Source organism: Pteropus medius, unplaced genomic scaffold, assembly GCF_902729225.1.
Source record: "Pteropus medius unplaced genomic scaffold, Ma_sr-lr_union100, whole genome shotgun sequence".
Classification (NCBI taxonomy): Eukaryota; Metazoa; Chordata; class Mammalia; order Chiroptera; family Pteropodidae; genus Pteropus; species Pteropus medius.
Window position 1 is genome coordinate 19,058,685 of NW_024349801.1, and position 23,513 is coordinate 19,082,197.

At 34.7% G+C, this 23,513-nt stretch overlaps 1 protein-coding gene and 1 non-coding gene across 8 annotated transcripts in view; both read left to right on the top strand.

Annotated features, from left to right (window-relative positions):
* Positions 1-23,513, top strand: part of WDR72 (WD repeat domain 72) — a 201,282-nt gene that overhangs the window by 114,612 nt on the left and 63,157 nt on the right. For all 7 annotated transcript variants that reach the window (XM_039888997.1, XM_039888999.1, XM_039888993.1 and 4 more), the window contains 3 exons: positions 2,440-2,531; positions 6,313-6,392; positions 11,694-11,889. In XM_039888997.1, the coding sequence (XP_039744931.1) occupies positions 2,440-2,531; positions 6,313-6,392; positions 11,694-11,889 (368 nt within the window). The remainder of the gene's footprint in view (positions 1-2,439; positions 2,532-6,312; positions 6,393-11,693; positions 11,890-23,513) is intronic.
* Positions 171-278, top strand: LOC120581098 (U6 spliceosomal RNA). The gene has a single exon (XR_005647151.1). It is a non-coding gene; the product is annotated as a U6 spliceosomal RNA (small nuclear RNA).

Below are 23,513 nucleotides of genomic sequence, written 5' to 3' on the forward strand. Positions count from 1 at the left end.
ATGGATGGATGGTTGGATGATAATGATGATAGATAGATAGATAGATAGATAGATAGATAGATAGATAGATAGATGATAGATAGATGCATGCATGCATGCATACATAGATTCATACACATCTTGAAATCTATTGTACTTGCTGTAAATTAAGTATGAACAAAGAAGATTTAGTGCTTGCTTAGGCAGCACATATACTAAAATTGGAATGATGCAGGGAAAATTAGCATGGCCCCTGCACCAAGGATGACACACAAATTTGAGAATCGTTCCATTAAAAAAAAAAAAAAGATTTAAAGAAAGGAAAAGTTTGAAAATTTCATACCTTAAATCTCACCATTTAATTTATACTTCAGCCTATTAAAATAGAAGAAAGCATCAGTAATTGATTTATAGAAATTACAACTTAGTAATAATAGCTATTGTTTTTTTGAGTGTTTATCTACTGGTCAACATGTAAGCCCTTAACATATATGATTTCATTTAATATCCACAGCAAACCTGGGTTTTAAGTACTGTATTATTTTGCTCATTCTACAGATGAGGATATTGAGGTTTATGGAGGGAAGGTATCAACCCGAAGATTAATTCAGCTTCTTGGAGGCTAAGTAAAGGCTAAGCACCAGTCCAACTCCAGAGCCTGATTAATTACTGACCTTAACTCTGAGTGTTTACCCTCTCTCATTGCTAAAATTCAATTAGGTTTTCATAGTCTGATATTAGAGGATTTAATTCAATTCACCAACTGCTTACTGAAGATGTTCTTAGCACTAGCCTACAGAGGAAATATAAATTTCTCATTTGGATGTGAATTCACTTAAATGATAAAGGTAATGCACATTAAATATGTAGAAAACACTGAAATAAGGTAAAGGAATGGAAAACATTTCTAGTATAGATAAATATTATAGGTGGTGAGTGCAAAGAGAATAATTAGTGTGAGATAAAACTATCAGAAAGACTTTATAGAAGAGATACTGTTTTAACTGCCCGCTACATGGTGATAAACAGTCATTGACATTTCTATTCTTTGATAAGAGCTCAATTTAACAAATATCTGTGCCAGGCAAGGTATAGTAGACAGTTCCTGCCATCAGTGAACCTACAGTTTGGTAGCAAGTCCATGTAGATCATGTAGCATTCAGTATTCCGCTTCCTGCCATTATAATGCTACCGGGTTTTCCTTTTTCTGTTCAGTGTCCCTAATAATGAGAAAAGAGAAACTGTTAAATTTCTGTAGTTAATTATCCTCTATTTTCTTCTGTTTAAGTATTTTTAAATTTTCAGATAGGTTTAATTTACTTTTCTTTCTATTACTAAGAAAATTACATTGCACTTAAAAAAAAAAAAAATCAGTCAGCCTGGAGCCTGTAAACCTAGGAATGAATCCAGGTTTAACTAGCCATGTAGCTTTGGATTAGTCACTTACCCTCTGGGCCTTCCTTTCCTCATTTACAAAATGAAGTGGGCGGGATAGGTGATCACTAAGATTTCTTCAAATTTTTAAAAACTTGGGCTGCTAACAAATTATATTTGTTTGCCTAATTGTGACCTTACAGAGCAGATGAGAGACTTAGTTATGGTTTGCCAGAGGTATTTATTCTGAGTTTGTTCCTGATTACGAAGTACTAGATAGAGAGGATATGTCTTGTGCCCTTTTGGGGAGATTATGGGTTTCAGCATGCCTTCCATTTAATGGCTTTAAAATCATTACCACACATTAGTTAATTCTTTACAAAATTCTTAATTAAAACTAATTACTGAATGGAGGTGTCAGGATTAGAGATTGCTTCTCTAAATCAGTCACTTCAGATTTGATCTGCTCTTAGAGACTACCTGTCCTTTTTCAGAAAATCAAAATAATGTGTATTAGATTTTGTCACACTAAACCCTTCAAGCAAATTTGGCCATTTCGCTAAAATTTCACTGTTGTGAAGGTTGAAAAATCCTTGTATGCTTAACAACTGGTGTCTGATGTCACTGAATTTTCGAGAAAGAGCTAACTGCCTCTCAAAATAGCCTTGGACAGTAACTGAAAGTTGCTGATTGAGTCACTGGATTAGAATGATACCTACCTTCGTTAGATCCTGACAGTACCTGGGGAGAATTCTTTGGCAGATGTCAACATATTAGGATTCAAAAATGTATTGCATTAGTCACAAATTGCGCAATCTAAAGTAGCAAGGCCCCTTCTATAAAAGTGGGTCACGAGATAAGTCTGATAAACTGAGATTCACAATTCAATTGGAATTAGGTTTTAGGTAGGAGCAGTGTGGAAGAATAGGACTCATCAAAGAGATTAATGTGGAAGACTTTACTAAAAATAATCTGTGTTTACTTCCTAAATTTGTTAAAGTGGTCATGTACTCATATCTTCAATTTATTTTTCAAAACATTTTTCATACATCTTTAATAATATTCTTTAAATCTTTTTGTCAACAGTTCTTTCAAAATGGAATCTGTGCATAACAAGGTGAAAAGTCCTGGGAATGATATTTTGCATATTTCAAGCTTCTACAGTTACTTACGAAATGGTAAAGAAGTTACAGATATATTCTGAATTTTTTTTTACTTCTATGATGTAAAATAACTACTTCTATAACTGGATAACACTCTACAGTTTACAATGAGCAGTGTGTATTTATCATTTGACTTAGTCTGTATTTCACATGGTTATAGTTTTGTATTCTGCCAATATTAAAATATATATGAAAATTTTTATTTAAATAAATAACATCTTATAAGGCATGTACTGTGATGGATTTCGTCAAATGATCTTTGAAATGCCTGAAAGTCTGAAATTTTCTGAAAGTCTGAAATATTTGGATATTAAATTGAAATCGTATGTGATTTATGGGGAAGTTTATTATATCAATGTCTTTATTACCAAATAAGTGATTATTATTATATTAGAGAATTTTATAGCTATTTCAGAAGGTTATATAATTATCCCTGAAATCTTCTGAGTGGCAAGTCTTGTTGCTTAGATTTTCTTTTGATGCCAAATGGCTAATTCATCTCTAAAACCTCTCCAAATCTTCGGCATCTCAGTAGATGACAGTTCCATCCTTCCAGGTGTTAAGGCCAAGAAGCTTGGTGACTTTTTGACTTTCCCTTTTCTCTCATACCCCATGTTCAATCTTTTAGTAATGATACTCAGCCTTCAGAGTATATCTTGGATTTTGACTGCTTCTCGCCACTACAGGACCACCCTTCTTGAGCCTTAATCACCTCTTACCTAGATGACTACAGAAGCCTCTTAGCCATTCCTATGCTCCTGTTTTTGGTTCCTACACTCAGTGGTTTCTGTACCACTCTAAATAAAAGCCTCAGTGCTCAGGATCACTTGCAAGTCCCTGTATTACCTGGCTGTTCTACCTATGTCATTGCAAACACATGCCCCCATCTGATCTCATTTCTTTGCACTCATCCCCTGCTTCCCACAGTCCAGCTACATAGGCCTTTTTACTCTTATCCAAACATGACAAGAAGGTCTTAGGGCCTTTGCACTGGCTGTTTTCTATGCCTGGAATTGTCTTTCCCCAGATTTCACAGAGGTCAGCCTGCTGCCCCCCACCATACCCTGCATTCTTCAATTCTTGCTCAAATGCCATTTCATCAATAAAGGTGTCCTCCCTTCTCCCAGCACACCTTACCCCTCTTCCCATTTTACTTTTTTCACAATCTTTTTCACTATCCAACATACTGTATATCATGTTTTCGTTTGCCATCTACCATCTAGTAAAATGTAAGCTCCATGTTTTATTTTAAAATGCAGTTTTATGCACTGCTATGTCCCCAGTTCCTAGAACAATGCCTGCAAGAAAGTAAACAAATACTTTTCGTTTAATGGATGAATAGTAAATAGAACAGTGGTTTTTGAGATAGCCGAGGTTTAAGACCCAGTTCTGCCATTTACTACTTATTTAACTTTGGGCATGTCTTTTATTCCTTTAAAAGTGGTATTTTACTACATTCGTAAGTGGGAATAAGATTTCAGACTCGATGTGCACGTTACCTCCAAAGTTGTGTAGTTATGATCGATGCACTGGGATAACTTGAACAGCGGTACCTAGGGATCCTCTCAGGGCTGTTTTAAAGTGTGAGTTTATTAATAGCTTCCAATTACTACTGAGTACTTAGTATGTTCAAAGAATTATGCTAATTATTTTACATGTATTATCTGAATTAATAACCCTGCACAGCAGGAGGAACTATCTCTGTTTTACTCAGAAAAACTGGGGCTCATGGAATTTAGCTGACTTACTCATAGTTACAAGCAGAGGGACCAGGATTCCAGTCCAACTCTGTCTAATTACAAACCCCTTGCTTCTTCCATTGTGTCAGGCCAGTTCCGACATTTATGATGACAAGTAGTATTCTCCCTATCTGGCCCCAGGCTAGGTTGCCTGCCTTCTCCTTCAGTAGTAGTCCTTATTAGGGTATTTATCCTCATTTTCATTTTTCATAACACTAGGAAAGGGATTAGTTTCTACAGAGACTGAAAGAGTTGCTAACTAGAGCCAAGGAGGCTCCGACTTTTCCTATGGTTGCCCCAACCAAAACAGCCTGAGCAACTAGCCTTATTACTGACTAAACTCCCTGATGTTATTTTGGCATTTTTAGCATTTAAAATCCAATTAGGTAGTAAAATGATGTGGTTTTGTATTTTAATAATTGGAAGATGAGAGGTAAAAGGAAAGAAGGGATTCACTTCACGCTATTAATTTTATAAAGTCAAAGCCTGAAGAATAAAATAATGCTCTGAGGTGCTCATTCTAAAAGGTTGACAGAAACCAATAACCACTTTTGTCAGCAGGAATGGTGACTAAGTAATATTGGTAAACTTGGAATGTTTTCTTTTTATCTTTTCCCCTGAAGTTGCAATTTGTTCTTTAACTCACTGACGTTGCCAAGAAAAGTTGGCTCTCATTTCTACCTCATATTAAAATTTTAGCATCACATTAAAGTATGCTGTGAAGTACCCCATGATGCCAGTAAGTAGTTACAGTTGATACTCATATTTAGCTTTGATGGTAGAGTCACGAGGTTAACAAAATGATAGAAGAAAAAAGGAGAGAGATCAAAAAAATTTTTTTCTCTTACTGGCTGTGCTCATGAAGAAATGGAAAATATGACTTCAAAATCATAGTCCTCTATCATACTTACAAGTTTTATGCACCGATCTTGGTCATTTCAAATTCAAATTATATGTTCCATCAGGAAAAAATGATATTAATGAGTCAGAAATTTCTTATTTCTTTTATGTTCTCAGTTTATGTAATATTAAATACCTTCTAACACATTTCCCTTGACCATTAATATGATACACATACATATTTATTAATATATAAAATGGTGTTTCAATGAAATACATATCGGACTAATACTAATTTAAATAGTTGATATCAGGATTTGAAACATATATTAATACATTAATTTAAATAGACAATTATAGTAATTTTCCCTCCAGGGCAAGCCCCTCATCCTTCTTTCTTATCTCATTCCCAAGATTTGGCACCTACATAATATATTTTATCCATCAGAAAGCCTTAATTCATTGATTTTTCACTTGGACGATAATATGTACATTTTCAATTAATAAAAAGGCACTTATTAAGTGCTTTTTTGTGCAAGAAACTGCTGGACACTATGGATCAATTTAAATAAACCAAGTCCTAGCCCACTCTCGAAATTTCACACTGAACATTAAGGCAAATAGATAGAAAGGACATTCAAGAGGGCAAACTTAAAAGAAACAATACGTAAAAAAATGAGGCAAATTAAAACGTAAGTGCTATATCTATTGATCAGAGTAGTATAGCTGGGTAAGGACAAATCAAAGGAAATCTTTTATATGATTTCTGTGTGTTAGGTGCAGTGTACAATTTCAGGAACTATTTTTATGAGGATCTGTTAAGAGAGAATATTAGTGATCTGTTTTGGGTGGGAATATTATTGCTTCTTGTTGACAAAAAAGTGGAAAAAAAGATGGATTTGATGTATAACAATGAATTTGATTTAATTTGAATATGTATTAGTATGATTGTTTGAAATACATACAAATTAATTAATGGTTCTCCATTCTGGCTATACATGAAAATGATCTGAAATACTTTTAAAAAGTCTTAATGCCTGTCCCACCCTCACCATGAGACCTATTAAATCAGAATTTCTGGAAGATTGAACCTGGGCATTAATGTTTATGTAAAAAATCTCCCTGGGTGATGCCAATGTGCAGCTGGAGTTGAGGGCTCTTGAGGTATATTCAATTTTAATACTTTCGAGATATATATGTGTTCTATTTATTTCTAGATAAGAATGAATCCCATATACCTGAAGCTGATGTTTCACTTCTGAAGCTTATTTCCTGTTGGAGAGACCAGTCTGTGCAGGTATGAACAGTTTGTGTTCTTGAAATTATGGAAGAGTTTCTTGCTGCTGTGGTTCATTTGTACTTCCCTTTACTTGAGAGTAGCAGTAAGTAGGTACCCTTGTTTTCACAAATGTCCTCCCAGGGCATTTCATTTAACAGGACTAATGCAGAGACTAATAATCAGGGGAAAAGTGGAAAATAACTTGTGTAAGGATGCACCAAGTTCAGGGGTATGAATAGAGGAAGCTGAGGAAGAGATTTTCATGTTGTTATTCACAACTTATTGCCCATTATGGTTTCAGTTTAGGGCAGAATTGTCTATTATTTTATTTCAAAATATGCCATGACACAAAGGCCCTTCGTCTTGGGAATTCGGTATGTGTAATTAGAATCATTTTTCTCTCCTGAGTGCTTCATCTGTGAGCTGATTAGAGAGCTGGTTTTTCTCAATGCCCAATTTAAGTCCTTCCTCTTTTCAGTTCTTTTTAAGTCCTAACAGCTAAATAGATAGCTTTGCATGTTGTATGATAAATATCTGTGCATTGATTAGATGAATATTTATTGGAACTTTATTCTTCTTCATGAGCTTAATGATTGTAAATTTTGCAAGACAAGAATAGCAGTAACTTCAAATACAAACAGTTATTATTGGACAGGAAAATAAGGAAAGTAACTCAGAACAAGCTATGAGATTTGACACCATAAAACCAAATAAATACCATTAGAATGGCTATCGAAACTTTTTACCACGGCCTACAGTTTCTATATGATTTGCCTCTAGCATAACCTCTTTGCTTATCATTCTCTCTCCTATTTGTAATATTAGCCATATTGACTTTTTTTTTTCCAGAACACACAACACTCATTTCCACGTCAAGAACTTTCTTGGGCTGGAATTCTTATTTTTACATTCATCATTTGGGTTTTTGCTCAAGAGCCAACTCCTTAGAGAAGTATTTCCCAATCATTCTATCTAATATTGCCACCATACCATCCCCAATCCATGGCACCAGTCACCATCACATTACCCAGTTTTATTTCCTTTGTTTTACTTGCTTTTAATGGAAATTATACTGTTGGCTTTTTTGCTTGCTTATCTTCTGTCTTCTCACTATTTTAGAAGCTTGCTGAGAGCAAGAACTTTGTCTAATTCACCCCTCTTTGACGAATGCTTGGAAAAGCAGTAGTGACAGCAGCCAGTCAATAAATATTTAATGAATGAATGGTTATGCAAAAAGCCTCTGTGATAATAAAGTGAACATTAGTACATGTTGACATTACCAGCATATTAGCAATCACCCTAAAAGAGTTTATCTATAAAAGGTGAGATTTTTTTTCCCCTCCAGTAGCCAAAGAATTCCTCAATCAGGAAAAAATCCTTAAGGAGAAGACTTCTACAGAACACTTATCCTGAATCGCTCTAACTAAAGATCTTTTGTAGTTGTTAATTGGACCTTCCAGTAAGTTTTAATGTAGCTTGGACCGTGTTTGGACTAATGGATCTTTCAGGTTCTATGATTCCATGACCTTATACAAAATGCTTGCATTTATTACTCACTTAAAGGAAGTCCAAGCCTCAGTGTTCTCCTCTCATCCCTGTCATTAGCCTGAGGAATGACTCTGGAAGATGAGTTTAACTTGATTATTTATTTTCCTCATGTATAAAGTGGGAATGAGAATTCCTGGGCCCTTCAGGAGCAACAGAGACGTTTGCAAGTATCCATTTAAATGTTTCATTACCTAGTCCTCAAATTCCTAATGCTGTTCATTTAATCAGTTAGTTGAATCATGTTAATGTGAATCTATTTTTAAATGTATTTTAGAGAACCAGGTGGTAATAGAATGCTTTTGCAAAGTAGAGCAAACTACTACTTTAGAAAATGACGGGGTTTACCTTTAAGGGAGAGGTAAGAATGAGTTAATTTTGCAGGTAAATGAGTTTTTCTGAAGATTGTCTCTTTTGCTTCTTAACATGTGAAACGTGCCTAACATAGAACGAAAAGCTGGAAAAGCAACAGTAAGATTTTGAGGTTGCTAATTTGCATGTTTCTGAAGCTGCACTAAAGTTCCTGGGATTTTATAATCTAACGGCAATGGGTGAAATATGACATCCAGGCCTCTAAGAGAAGTGTTGCTTTTCCAGATGTTACAAGAATATGAAAGGCCATTGTGAGTCTGTGTGTTGGAAAAATGCTTTTATAGCAGAAAATCTGGACATTGGAACTACAAGCAGGCCTTGGGGGCTCTTACGAATCTTATAATGTTCTGTGCTATTTTATAGTAGTACTTCGCTGTTTCAAGGTGTTAGTAGAATACCATTAAAATTTTCAGCTTGCCTATAGCACAGTAATCATTCTAGTAATAAGTTTATGGCCCAGATCTGTGGCTGTCTCTTTCCAGCCAATGGATTTGTAGACTTTATTTTGAATCACTATACATTCCCTCATAAGAATGCTATACTTTGCATATCTGTATTTTTGGAGAAATTTATTTATATATATTTGGAAGATAGCTTTTTAGCCATAGTGCTTTCAATTCTAGCTCATTGTTAAAATAATAAAGTTATATAAAATATATAAAGTTATATAAAAATTTTATATTTTGTTGGGGTAAATTTTATGTTTACTATCTACGAAATTTATCTACCATATTTATAGACTAGAGAAACTCAAGGATTGACAGAAATTATCAATAATTCTACTTTCTACAGTTTATATTTTAAAGTGTAGAGAATCTATTTCAGTTCCATAAGTATTTACTTAGTGCTCACTGTATACCAGATACTGCGATAACATTATTACCTGCTTATGAAATTTACCATTTCTCTGTGAATTTGGAGCCATACTTTATTGATTTCACACTGAGCATAATGTATGCATTTTGAGTTTGTTTCCAATTAGATGTGTGCCATTCAATTTTAAGTTTTATGGCTCTGAGTATCCTACTCATTATGGCTAATATGTTTTGTCATTTTTGCTTCTTGTTTTTCAATGATATATTAATTATTCTTACATAATACATTTGCAGTGATAATGTCCAAAACCCCCCAAATTCAAAATTTTAAAAATGTGGTCATGATATAAAAATCTAATAATTAGAAATGTTAGATTAAACTGCATAAATCCCTGTATATTTTAAAGAAAGAATATCGATCCAGCCTATTATATACTATCATATCCAGTGGGATAGACAGCTTTCTAAATCACAATTGTAGATTTTTCTCAGAGATGATAGTGATCTCAGTGTGACAGGGCAGCCATAATCCCATGTGGGCATATGGTGAACTGCTCATTCTGCAGGATCGACTGTAATCTGGACATACAATGGGTTTGAGAAGATCCTCTAACATCCTCTTGATTTATAGTTATGGATAGAAGCAGGTTTCACGTAGGATTCTGTGACTGGAAGCTCTCATCCTAACTTCTCCAGTACCACAGACTTTATTTTGTAAATGAAGACATGAAGTCCCAGAGTAATGTGTGAACTCGTCAAAGGTTGCATTTGTAGTTACTTTTATAGTTGGATCTGAAACTCAGGCCTTTTCATTTGTGATTCTGAACTCTTTTTACCATACCATCTGTGTCTTGGAAGCAGTGCTGCCAAATAAAATATGTGACAAAATTAAAGCGAAATGAATTCAGTGATATAAAATTGTTCATGAATAATTAATATAGTTTGTCCCATCATATGCTATACATAAATAAGCATGATCGACCTGTATTGTGTATGTCAATATGTTTTAGTCAATATATTGTAGTAAACATCATATCTAATAGCTAATACATCATATTATCATACATCATAGAAATGATTTACCAGTATCATTCTATGTAGAACTATATGTTACATTCTTGACACAGCTCACACAGTGTTGAGCATCTCATCACGTGATATGCATGAGTAAGCATTATATACCTACTCCAATGTTAGTAGATATGGCTTACAGTGGTAAAATCATTTCATTCATTAGCCTTTTTTTACAACCCAATGAAGCATTTGAGTGTGAGCATATGAGTGGACAAGAACAGGGGGATGATCAGGATCAGGAAGCTGCTCTGATACTTTTGAGAAGCTTCCTATATTGAAGATCAGGGGCCTGGCTCCTTCTGCTCCAGTGGTTCAGAAAGCATTTGCCATTGATATCAGCTCTCTGAGTGTCCTTGGAGCCTTAAAGTCTCACACGCTGCCATGATACATAAAAGAGATTAAATAAATATTTAGATAAATACATGTTCTGTTTTGGGCGTCAGCATCTCTACCTCACCAATCTCGGTGTTGCCCCAAAGCCCAGTCTCCAGGTGTTGTATGGATAAACTGGGATAAAGGAGAAAGCATGGTGCCAATTGCGGAACATGAGTCATCTTGACAGCGGGAAGGCTTTAGAAGGGAAAAGGAGCAGGCATTGGAACATGACTATATGAAAGGTTTAACTCTCAGCCAGAAAAGGATAAATGGATAGATGTCCCAAGTTCACATAGACCAGTGGTACTCTTCCTTTTCTCTCACTGATTCAGCACTTGGCTTTCCTTGAACTTGACTTAACTCCTGGACCTTGCCTCATCTCTTCCCAGGAAGAGACTAAGGTACACTGTCATTAAGTTTTCACTCAGGGGTAAGGAGATAGAGCCTTGGGAGTATATATACTACAAAGACCATAGAAGCAAAGATCAGAAGGCCTGTCCATCAAGTTTGTGTGGGCATTTGGGATGTCATGTCCCAGGTTCATCATTTTAAAAATGAAAATATTAGATTAGATGTCCTGTGGCAAGCATCCCCTTCCCCCTCCACTCAACCACAGGTCCTTGACTAGGTATGTAAAATAATCAGATGGCATACTTTGCAGTATTTTGGGCTATATGAAGGCACAAACACATACACACAATTTAGTGAGATTTATTATTAAAGTCTTGTCTTTAACCTTTTGTATTAAACCTAGATTAAATAAATGTTTTTAGTTAAATAATGCTTTAGAGCTAGACATTTTCTGACAAGCTAAACTTGTCTTTAAAAGCAATATGACATACTGAAATTATTTTTCTTGATCATCTGGTAGTAATGAAAATATCCTAGGACAAAGAATTCAGAACTCTTTTCAACTTTTGTTTTAAAATCTCTTGTGTTTACAAAAGAATAATGTGGTGGTTTGGGTGCCATTTCTCAGTATCTGCATTTCAGTTATTTCAGATTGCTAATTCTAGTGGACTGAAACACTGCAATTTATGTGAAACCTATTCAAATCAAATTTCCAGAGTTTGGGGTCTATGCAAGACCCATTTGTAATAATACTAAAAAATTTCATATAAAACCACAAATTTAACAGGTAACTGAAGCAATACAAGCTGTTCTCTTGGCGGAAGTTCAACAACACATGAAAACCTTGAAAAATAGACCAATCAACAGTCAACCAGAGTCCATTACTGAGAATGGTAAATATGAGAAGATGCAGATTCAGCCAAAGATGGAATGGGCCGAGGCACTAGAGTTGCAGTGCGTTACAGACAGTTTGCCTCTGCAAAGTAAGTGCAAAATTTATTGACATGCTCTTTCATCAGAATTTTTTCTACTACTTAGAATGTATTGAGAATATGAGTTCACAATACGGGTTCACAATATATCATTTCTGTGAAAACCAAGCCAAGTGCCCTATTTCTGACCTATTCTGCTATCAATTTCCTCTTATAATTGTCAAGTTTTAAAATAACTTCTAACTTCTATTATAATCAGTATTTTTCAAAACAAAAATTTCTATTATTTATAAAAAAATATTTTGAAGTTAAGTGTATAGAATGAAAACAGATTAACATTAATAGATTAATGGGATATATACATTATAAGAATGCCCTGATAATAATGGTCCTAAGTTTGTTTTCATTTGATATCTTAATAATAGCCATGTGCTAGGTTTTTGTTTTTGTTTTTGTTTTTGTTTTTGTTTTCAGGAAATAAGAGATGTGGTACAAACAAAAATTAACCTAGTTTATAGTCAGACCACTTGATTTTTAATACATTTTATCATTGTAACTTTATAATGATAGTGTTTATGGTTTATGGCTATCAAGTGAGTCTGATATAAAATGTTAACTGATTCTTTAGCTATTAGCTGTGCCTTTAAAAAAAACAGTAACAAAAAAAATTAAATGCAAATTTGATTTTCAAATTTACTAGTAAAGTTTTTGCGAATAAATTGATTTATAGTATGATTAAATGTATATTTTTGTCAGGAAAACATGTTATAAATTTACATGCTCCAGATTGTTAAAAATTGATAGGTACTCAAAAAAGAAATTTTCTTTTTATTTTTTTGGGACCCAGAGAAATGTTCCTATAGTTAAAATGTTAAATCTTAGAAGAAATGTCATTCTTTAAAATGTATTCTATTTATTTCTTCTTATTATTTTTATAAGATTACTGATTAGAAAGCATTATTTAATGAGAGAGGATATGTAGCAGGAAAGGACTTCTTCAGTGAAAGCTAAAAATCAAAATAGAATATTTTCTGATGCCAAAACAGTTACTGAGGATGACAAATACATTCAGTGATTTGATAAAGCTCGATGGTGATTTTGAATCATTTGTTTGTTGTCCAGAAATTAGCTTTAATGTTCTAGTAAATTCACCCACTTGAAGAAGCTACTTTTGGTTATATAACATAATTATAGTTGTATTACACATTTCAAGCAAGAAATAGAACAATTCCTTTTTAAATTTCAATGATTACATTGAGTTCTCGGTTCATTTGGAGAGGCACCCATATGTCATTAATAGGTTTCTTCCAACTCTCCAACATTAGCTACTGTCATTCATCATGTGTAACTCTCATTAGGTGTCATTTCTGTGCCTAATCTATCCTAATCTTGACTGTCTAACTTATCCATTTGCCCATAGCTCACTTTTCTAGATAAGAAATTCATGGTGAAACTTTTGATGCATTTTATTGGGCACATGGCTTACCCATTATTTGAACTTTCACCAGATTGGGCCCTGTTCTGTCCTCACTTAATTCTTGGATGTAAGAACTATTGATACTGTAGAATTTAACCTTACTATCACTAAAGACATCCAGATTTTAAGTTATATATTAACTGTCTTTTGATTATTGTCAAATGATCCTTTGCCAATGTAAAAGAAAATTTAGGGTTAGTTTGGGATAAAAATTGGAACACAGAAAATACTAAAGCTACTTTATATGTTGGTAGATTAAATTTAGAATCATTTGTTTAAAAGAAATATAACATATTCACAAAATGGTGAACATATTTTTTTGGTGGAAAGTACTGCCTGTCGGAAAATATTAACTTCAATTGCAATAAAATGGGAAACACATAACATGCACTGAAGAGGAAAATTTCCAAGCAATATTATGTTGAATATTAACATTGCCTTTTTCACCCTTTTGGAAAAGAGGAACTTAGAAAAATGACAGGAAAAGTTTAAGACCTTTATTTCAGTGGTATGTACTGCATTACTTGATAGAATTTTAAAAAAAATAAGTAAAAAAGCTATTTTATTTATTGCAAATGTCCTGATTCAAAGGTTAAGGAGATGGTATAGGTACTGTTCACTGGGTTCCTCAAATTTTATTGGCAGATTTAGTTAGCCCCAGTGTCAATGCAAACTATAATATTTTACCAAATATTTTTATGATAAATGATTTATGTTGTTTAATTTTATCAGGTCCTTGCTCATTTGTTTTCTGTAAGCTCTCTTTTACCCCATTTTAAAAAATTATTTTTATTCTTTTTTTTTTTTGATTGATTTTTTTTTTAATTTTTTTAGGCAAGGCAACCCTGGGTTGACCTCACAGATTGCAAGGACCTTGTCAGTTTACAATCCCTTATTTTTTAATTTTTTACGCCTACAGCACCTGGTCTTCCTGCGTGATTTCCCATCCAAGTACTAACCAGGCCCGACTCTGCTTAGCTTCTATGATCAGACAGGATCACGCCTGTTCAGGGTAGCATGGCCATAGACTTATCATTATTCTTAATTTCTTTTATTCTTTCTTGGTTTCTTGGTTACTTGATGCATCCTATTTATAAAACATTTGGAAAGTAACAGATGATGATTTTATTATGCACAGATACTCATTAACTTCTTTTATGCCGGGGCATAGTATTTTTGGTTTATTAGCATCACAGTAATATGGTAAAATAGATAAGGAAAAAATATTAACAACAGTTATTGTGTTCTTAATACACTTTAGCACTACTCTAAGTACTTTATGACTGTTATCTCACTTTTTTAGTTCTACAAATTCCCATGAACTCTAGGTCTCTGTTTACAACATTTGAGTCATTTGTGTAAACAATTCTACAGTTTTTTAAAAGTCCATGTGCATGGATATGAAGTTTCAAAGTACAGCCGAAAAGAACTACTCTCTGAGAAAGAGAGATTCCCATAGTGCTCCCTAGGCTTATCCTGAGAGAGTTCCTCTGTAATTTTTTTATTTGACTTACTAACTCTATATCTTTCTCACACACACTAAAATAAATAGTATTTGACAAAAAGTCAAATACCAGCCATCTTGAATGCCACCAGTGGCATATATCTTTCACTTTGAGACGTACTTCCTATTATGATCCCATTTTTTTGATGAATAAACTGGGATTTAAAAGAGGTTATGTGCTTTGTCTACAGTCAAGGAGTTACTAAAAACAGGGATACAAACCCAGATATTCTCTTAAACACTGTGTCCTTATCCAGTAAACTACATTTTCCATACTGGCAACTTGAAGGAAATTCATTCTAAATCAGCTTGATCTGAAAATTGAATAATTTATTGAGTGGTTTTCTTAGATTTTTATTCCTCTCTCATAAATCATACTTTCTATTACCAAAGAAAATGCAGAGTGCTCAATCATTGCCATCTCAGCCCTTATAATAAAAAAAAAAAATCACCAGGTTTCTTGAACTATTTGTACATGAGATGCATCTAGAAAGCAATGGAAATCAAGTGAAATAAGAGTTGAAGCATAACGTGTTTGAACTTTATAATTTTGTATGTTATTTATTTCAGGGTTTTCACTTGTTACATTTCACAGCATGTATTTTTTGTGAAGTCTTAATATTTGTGTATTAGTATTTTATGAGAGAGTGGTGGATTTTATCTCAGTTCACATTTTTCTAATGATTACATTGCTATCTTCCTTAAATCTTTTTAATAAGAAATAGTACAATTAACATTCACATTTGAGACTAAGATTTATTTCTTTAAAAACGATTTCTACTATTAAAATATATTTTAAAGTTATTTTCCTTTTTTTCTTTTTCGAATGTTATTTGAATCAGTTTAAACAGTGTCCTAAATTGTTCCATTAAATAAATTAGTTTAAATAAAAATGGAGCCTTTGTAGATAAAACTGTCACCTTGGAATTATTGGCTTAATTTAAATTCATGTTAAACTGTGGTTGTGAAGATGATGCATCAAATATGGGTATTGCAAATAATCTTTATTACATGCATTGCTTTTGAAGACTTATCTATAAAATTAAATAATGAAAATGTGCTCTTTGTTTATATAAAACCTTGTATTTGTAGTAAATCAAGGAAATAAACATCGATTTTACAGAATAGTTTTGTGGTCCTGGTGGCCATTAGCAGAAGGGCTGGCTTGGGACAGACAGGCTTCCTCTGCCTGCTGAACTTCTCAGAAGGAAATCTACCTAGTTGTGGAAAGACTTTGAAACGTAGTTGACCTCATAGGGAAACTTTCTTGATTCTTTATTTGTAGTAAATGCATCTTTCACCATCTACTGTGAGATCTCCTAAGCTAAATGAGAAGACCACAGAAGTAAGTAAGGAAAGTTGTGTGTGATGTGAGTGAGCAAGTAGCAGAGAAGTAATGAGGACACATCATAGAAGGCCTTTTATCTCTCAGTGAGGTCTTAGGCTTTCTTTCTGAGATGGTAAGCCGTTTGAACAGACAAATGGCACACATTTTAATGAGATCACATTGCCTGAGGTTCCGGAGCCAAGGACAGAAGCAGGGAGACCAGTTGGGAGACCATACTAACTATATACTAACCCAGATGATAGCCATTTGGAACCAGTATGTTGGAATGGATGGAGAAGTGAGAAGTGATCACATTCTGAATGTATTTTGAAGGTATAGCTGACAATATTTGCTGATAGGTTGGATATGGAGGAATAAGATAATGAAAAGCTATAATTATATATTTCAAACAAAAAATATTTGATACATGGATTAACCCTGGTGTTCTGACTTGATTCTTGTGTTGAGTAGAGCAGTGTTGCATATAGTATTCCAGATATGCTGAAGGAAGAGTAGGAGACCCACTCTACGGAGGGCTGCCCCTGCTGTATTCAGTTTCAAGTGTCCCTGCTGAGATGACCTACAGATTTTATTTCCCAGTATTAACTAAACTACCCCTCAGTAAATGGACAAGAGTTTCCTGCCAAGAAACTATGGATTGAAGACAATACTAATAATGCAAGCTTAAGCAAATAAGATGTAAATGGCATTGCCAAACCAATCTTAAGCTACATCAGAAGATATGTGCATGTGTTAATGTTTTCTATTTGGAATTTCTATTTTTGTGTATACTTTATATACATAATATGACATACTAATAGCATGTATATAGTTTATAAACAAACATGTATGTATTGATGATACATGTTTCAGAGCTTCTTCTTGTTATTTTCTACAAGAAAGTATCCCAACTACACCGTTTGGGTGGATTGAGCTAAGTAGGCAGATGTGATAAGCTTTTGGTTATGCAGGTTTCGTAGCTTGATATTCTATATTGCGCACTATGCTATCTCTGAAACTCTAAATAAATTTCTATGCATTGCTCTTTTGTATATGCCTTTCTGCACTGATCCAGGAGTTAGGAATACCACAAAGGACTAATTGAAATCTCCAGTAAAGATACAAACTAGCATCTAGGTAACCATAAAAGTGTGTCAGACACCACAGAAGAGGCTGCAAAAGCATATCAAAAAGGTACCTGAGTCTTTGGAGTCAAGAAGGCTTCCTAGAAAAAAAATATGCCTAATCTACGCCCTGAAAGATGGATATGATTTCACCAAGCAAAAGGGTTGGAATGGAAAACTGTAGCTGTTTGCTAAGACCACTGAAGCCACCTATGTCCTTTTCTACCTCCCAAGAATCATCTAATTAATATATGTATGAATGAGGAACCTGAACATTAGAGAGAAACCCATATGTCTTTAATTTCCAATCTGGAGAACATTTTTGTCCTCTTCGAATGTCATTGTACCAATGCCTTTCTTTCCTAACCCTCAGCCTTCCAGAATAACATTGATAATGATAATGACAATAACAGCTAACACCGATATGACTTAGTATGTTCTAATTGCCTCATATACCTTAAATCATTTGATCCAGGCAGCAATTATATGGGGAAAAGTAGTATCGTTATACTCATTTTATTGATGAGAAAATAGATCAAAAGATAAGTAACTTGCCCAAGGTCTTAATGCCAACAGAGCCAGGAGTCAAACCCAAGCAATCTGGCTTCAAAATGTGGGTTCTTCATCCATCACTATCTGACATTGCTTCCCAATTAAACACAATTCACCTTCACTATTTCTTAATTCAGCAAATATTTACCGAGTGCCTCCTATATGACAGATACAGATATATCTATTACCTAGGGTGGGATTACAAGGCAGCAAACAAATAAACAAACAAACAAAAACTCCTCATAGCTGTCATAACAACAGAGGAAAGATTTTCTTGAAGTTAATCAGCAAAAATAAGATGCAATTTCTACTAACCTTGGGTGTGGCACTATAAGCTATTCTACTAAAGATTTACTTAATACTAAAGACTTTTATTTGGAATATAAATTTAGAAAAATACAAGTTTTAATGGTTAAAAAATAAGTTTTATGACTGAAAACTGGAAATGACAACTGTTAAATCCTAGAAATGAAAAAGATTTGGCATATACATATTAGTTGAAAGGATTGAGGGTTGGCAGTTTGGGAGGAAGAGAAGAGGGAATTTAAATTTTCATTTTTCTAGAGTAATTTGAACCATTTAGTAGAAAATCTTATTTAAATATCAAGGTAGCCATATGTTAGATGAAGACAATTTATATATGATGAGCAGAAAAATTATTTAGCACCTAGAATACATTACATAGCTTTCAAAAAACACTGTTGTCACTTGGGTTTAATATATGTCCTATCTTATTTTTAGCTCCTTGTAAAATTGATGGAAAATTTTCATCATTTCCCTTTTTCCTCATATAAATTCTTCTGAACTTCCCTACTGCTTCTGCCCTCTCTGTATCATCTTAAAGATTACATTGCCTTAGAAAGACTGATAGAGTTCACTGCTCTTTTTCCAAAAGTAGTTTCATCTTTCACAGGGATTGAGATTGATGATTTTCATCTTGGCATATGAAGAACTAGAGTATTTCATCGTCTTTTTTCCTTATGAGCAATTGGAATGCCAACCTGGCCCAACTACACAGAGACAGTAGCATCCAGGAATTGAGTTAAAAATTTCCTTGGTAACAGTTGTGCAGGCACCACTTTATTGATTATTGTCCGCATACCCATTTAAATTTATTGACAAAGAAAAAATGATCCAGATTCTGTTGCTGAAATCGATGTGTTTTGTGCTATTGTTCTCCCAAGCTGAAACTGGCCTCCCAACACTGACCCCTCAAGGACAAGGGTCGGGTCTATTTATCTTTTTTCCCTCCCACCACCTAGGATGGGCCTTCACCTAGTAGCCGGTAATAAGTGTTTATTGAGTGGAAGGATGAATGGATGGACGGGGGTATAGCTTGTACTAAAGGTTCAGCCCACTCCTAATTAGTAAAAGAAAGAGGAGACAAGGAAATTCAGCTGAATGCTCTTCTTTAGCAACCAGCTTTAGTTTGTAATATGCACTAAAATTGTCTTTTCTAAGTGTCACCATCCTAGGACCACATAGTATACACATAGCAAGCAGGCTCACAAAAAAATTAAAAATAAACACATGAATGAATCTAGTAGGTAACCACTAGAACACGTCTAATTTCTGATGGCTATTTGGCTGTTCGCTACTCATTTTGTCATGATCTAATTTTAATCTGGAATTTTTAGAGAGCCCTGAGCCTTTCCTAAAACTTGTCTTCTTGTTCCTCATTCACCTACAGCTTCTCTGTGGAAGTATTTAAGGAGCTGCTGTGTCAAACACTATTTCCTCAGTATTCGGATTCACATCCTGGGTTCCGACCTATCTGTCTCTCTCTAGACTTCTGGCTCATTCCTGATCTCTTGTAGCCAGTATCCCCTAGGCTACAAACCTAGAGCCCTCTTTAAAACCTGGCTCACCCAGGTCAGCCTCTTCCATATTGATTCTTTCCTAATTCTGAGCCTGGGACTTTGTGTGATATTAGTTCTACCATAAAATGTAATTCTATTAGCCACACAATATGCATTTCTAGTTCTGGAAACAATTTTTTTGTAATGACTAAATTCTTTGAGAGAAAAAGCAGGATATAGTCAGCTTTGTATTCCCAGCAGATATCACAGTATCTGGCACACAGCAAGGCAGTTGTTGGAGAAATGGTGGCTAAAGGAAAAATTATCCATCTGTCCCCATGCCATTGCAATATCCCATACTGTCAGAATGTCATTCGTCTTGATGGCAGGAGCTGTATTTTTCCATTTTAATTCATCAATGTATCTGCCCAATTTTCAGCTTTGAAACAATTTAGATAATTTCAAAACTTATCTGTTACTAAGAGCTTACTATGTCTAGGGTTCAATCTAAGGTACTAAAATTTTTGATGACATCACTTTCTACACCTGTATATCCGTCAAAAATACTGTATGACTAAACATTATCTGGCAAACTAATTGTTTGTTTATTTTCCTTTTTTCCCACCTCTCTGAACTCCTTGAGGGCAAAAGTTGGAACTTACTAATTTTGTGCTCCTAGCAGCTAATGTATCACGTGGCTCATGATGGGTGCTCATTAAATGTTTGTTGCCTGAGTAAGTGGATGAATGATAAATGACAGTGACAGACATGTATCAAAGAACTCTGATCTAAGGCAGAATGGAAGAAATGCTAAATAATATGTTAGTCTGTAGGTAGGAAGAGAATGGAAAAGATCATTACAAGGATGATAGTTTTCTTCTAAAGTGTTAATTCAAGGACATTTCTTCAATTTTATCTATTTAGTTTAGGAGCAATTTATCTGCTTAGAGAACCACGAGGAAAAATTAATGCCTAAAAGAATAAGGTAACATATTTCATTTTCAGCACCCAAGAAGAAACTACAAGAAATGAAGACCATTCAAAGAACAGTTGTTACTTTTTTTCTCTTATACCTGCTACAGGTGAACATGGGCCCTTTATGTCTATGCAGGAACACCTGTCCTCCAGCCATGCAGCCAGCCCTACTATTCTGGGCAATGTGATAGCACACTTAGTTGCTGACTATACATAAGAACATTGTAATTGTGAACACTCTCCCAACTTCTTAGGTGTCTTCTCATCAGAATGAGGTCAGTCTTGAAATTTTAGAAAACTTAGATTGTAGTGGTTCTCAACTCCTGTCAATCCTGGTACTGACTCTAGAGTCAATATTTAGTAATGCCACCTTTATAATCCTAAAATAAAATTCCTAAGTAATACAACCTATCTACTCACATTATTTAGATACAAGTTAAAAGGAAAAAGGAGTAATTTATAATAAAATAATATGCGTCTCGGTAGGTCAAGCTTGAGCATGGCTATACTAAAAGGTTTAATAAAATGCTGACAGGGACAAATCCCATCACTAAGAAGACGACAGTTATTAATGCATGCCCCTGCACGTGTGTGGTGGTGCTGTTAGTGACAGAGGTGTCAAAATGGATTTTATTGGTAAAGTTCTGGACAACAAGAGCAGCGAAACATGATGTACATGGTTAGTGGCCTTCCTAGGAAATCCAGATTATATTAAACATCTTGAAAGATTTCTATGTGTAAAATAAAGTTAGGTTCTAGGCTCACAAAATTATAAATAGAGCTTTCCCTTCCATGAATGTCCAGTGAAATATTTGAAAACCATGTGAAATATAAGGGCAATTGTTCATTGTGAAGGACTGTGCTGAGCATTGCAGGACATCTGGCAATTCTGGTCCCTGCCCGCTAAATATCTGTGTCTCCAAAATCAGTGGGGAAACCGAACGTCCCTCACCTCAGCAGTTTCCAAAGCCTTCCTCTAGGGGGCAGTACCAACCCTGCTGAGAACCTCTTCTTTCTGGAAAGGAATTTTGTATGTTCTGAGGCCTTTCTTTGTTTCTGCCTCTCTTCCTCTTTAAAAGTACACAGAGAGATGAAACCAAATTGTAACCTAAACTAACTTATGAAGCTCCTTCCTTAGCTCTTTGTGTTTTCTCCTTTCTTTGTGCTTCACCCATGTTGTTTATACTTTGGTCATAATATTTCCCAGGCTGTATAATAAATCATCTGTTTGCAGTTCTGTCTCCTCCATTAGAAAAAGAGCTTCTTGTCCTTTTCTTTCACTTTCATCATTGTGTCCTCAAAGCCTGGCTCTGGGCCTGGTACAGAGTCAACGTTGTTGGCTGATTGAATGAACAGTGCATGTTACTGAACTACTAAACATTCTCCAAGGAAGTCATTAAAGAAAGCTCCAAATTTTACCATTGAAATTAAATTATTATTTTACAATACAGAATAAACACAGTACATCTTAGAACTTAAAAATTAGGTAACCTCTTTCCCAGTCTGTGAATTGAGCAAACTGGAAATGAGAGTAATGAGTGAAAAGTGTTATACAGGGTCAGTTCATTAAATGATTGGGAACATAACAAAAATTTGGTTTAAAATGTACTAATTTTTAATATATCTTATCCTTAAAGTGCAATAGCCTATTAGTACTTAAAGTATATTAAATTATTTTTGAGAAGTTCATAATGTCCTTTGGCATATGCAAGGTATATGCTTTAATGTCTTTGCACCAGAGTAGGGAATAGCTAAACTGTTCAATTATCCAGCTGGTAGGTTCATCCAACCATCAATTTCCTCTACCTCTTTTGAATATGTTATATGTTAGGTGCTCCATTTCCCAAGCTATTTACTTAGAATATGAGAACATGATGCAGTTTCTACTTTCCAAAAGGTCAAGTCTTTTAAACATAATGAGGCCACAATGTGGTATAAGATACCAAAGTTCGCATTGTTATGGAAACATGGAGAGCCACCAATTGCTTGGGGATGATTTTTAGAGGCTTCACACAGGAGTAGACATTCATATGTGGTTTGGATAATAATGGTTTGGCAGACATGGAGAGATGCAATGCTTAGATCACTCTATAAGAAAGCTACTTGCTCGGCTGTGAAGACTGTGGCTGGCTGACAGCTTCCACCTGTTGGCACCTCCAGGATTCGTCCCTGCATTGTAGCAGAGGTCAAACTCTTCTTGGGACAATGACTGAGCAAGGTCGCGGTTCAAGGGCCTAGCTGTTTCTGGTTCATTCAGACCTCTAACTCCTGATTTTGTTCTGGAGTTTTCATTGTGCAGATGGAGACTTTAATAAGATCTGCATCATGAATAGAGAGCTCTTGACCCAATTCTGCTTTTGCCCTTTTTCTTTCTTGGGTTTTACTCCCAATATATCTTTTGCATTTCTGACTTCTTCCTAACATCTGTTTCTGGGATGACCCAACTGACGCCAATTGGAAAGAGAATGAGAAGTGTATTTCAGGCAAAAGGAATAACGTGAGGACAGACACAGGGACATGTAACATAGGGCAGCATATAGGAAATGAGGAAACTCTAGTCTAGATCCAAAAGTTGAGACACCTAGAACGTAAAGTTTCTGCAGTGGTGCTTTCTCTGGAAAGATCAAGAGAGGCATTACAAATTATTTTAAGAGAAGTAAGACATTTTCAGTACAAGATGGAGAGTGAGTAAAGCAGGAGATACAAAAAAAACCTTCATGTCCCAATCTTGTCAAAATATCTTAGTATTTTACTTGTAAAGCAGTATTTTATTTTGCTAGGTTATTTAGATGGAAACTTAATGCTTCATGTCCCACATGAAGAAAGAAATTACATTCACATAACATAAAGGAGAGAAGTTTTGCCTCCTTGCTTTTAGGTAAACAACGCCAAATATCCTTCAGGGTCATCAAAGTCC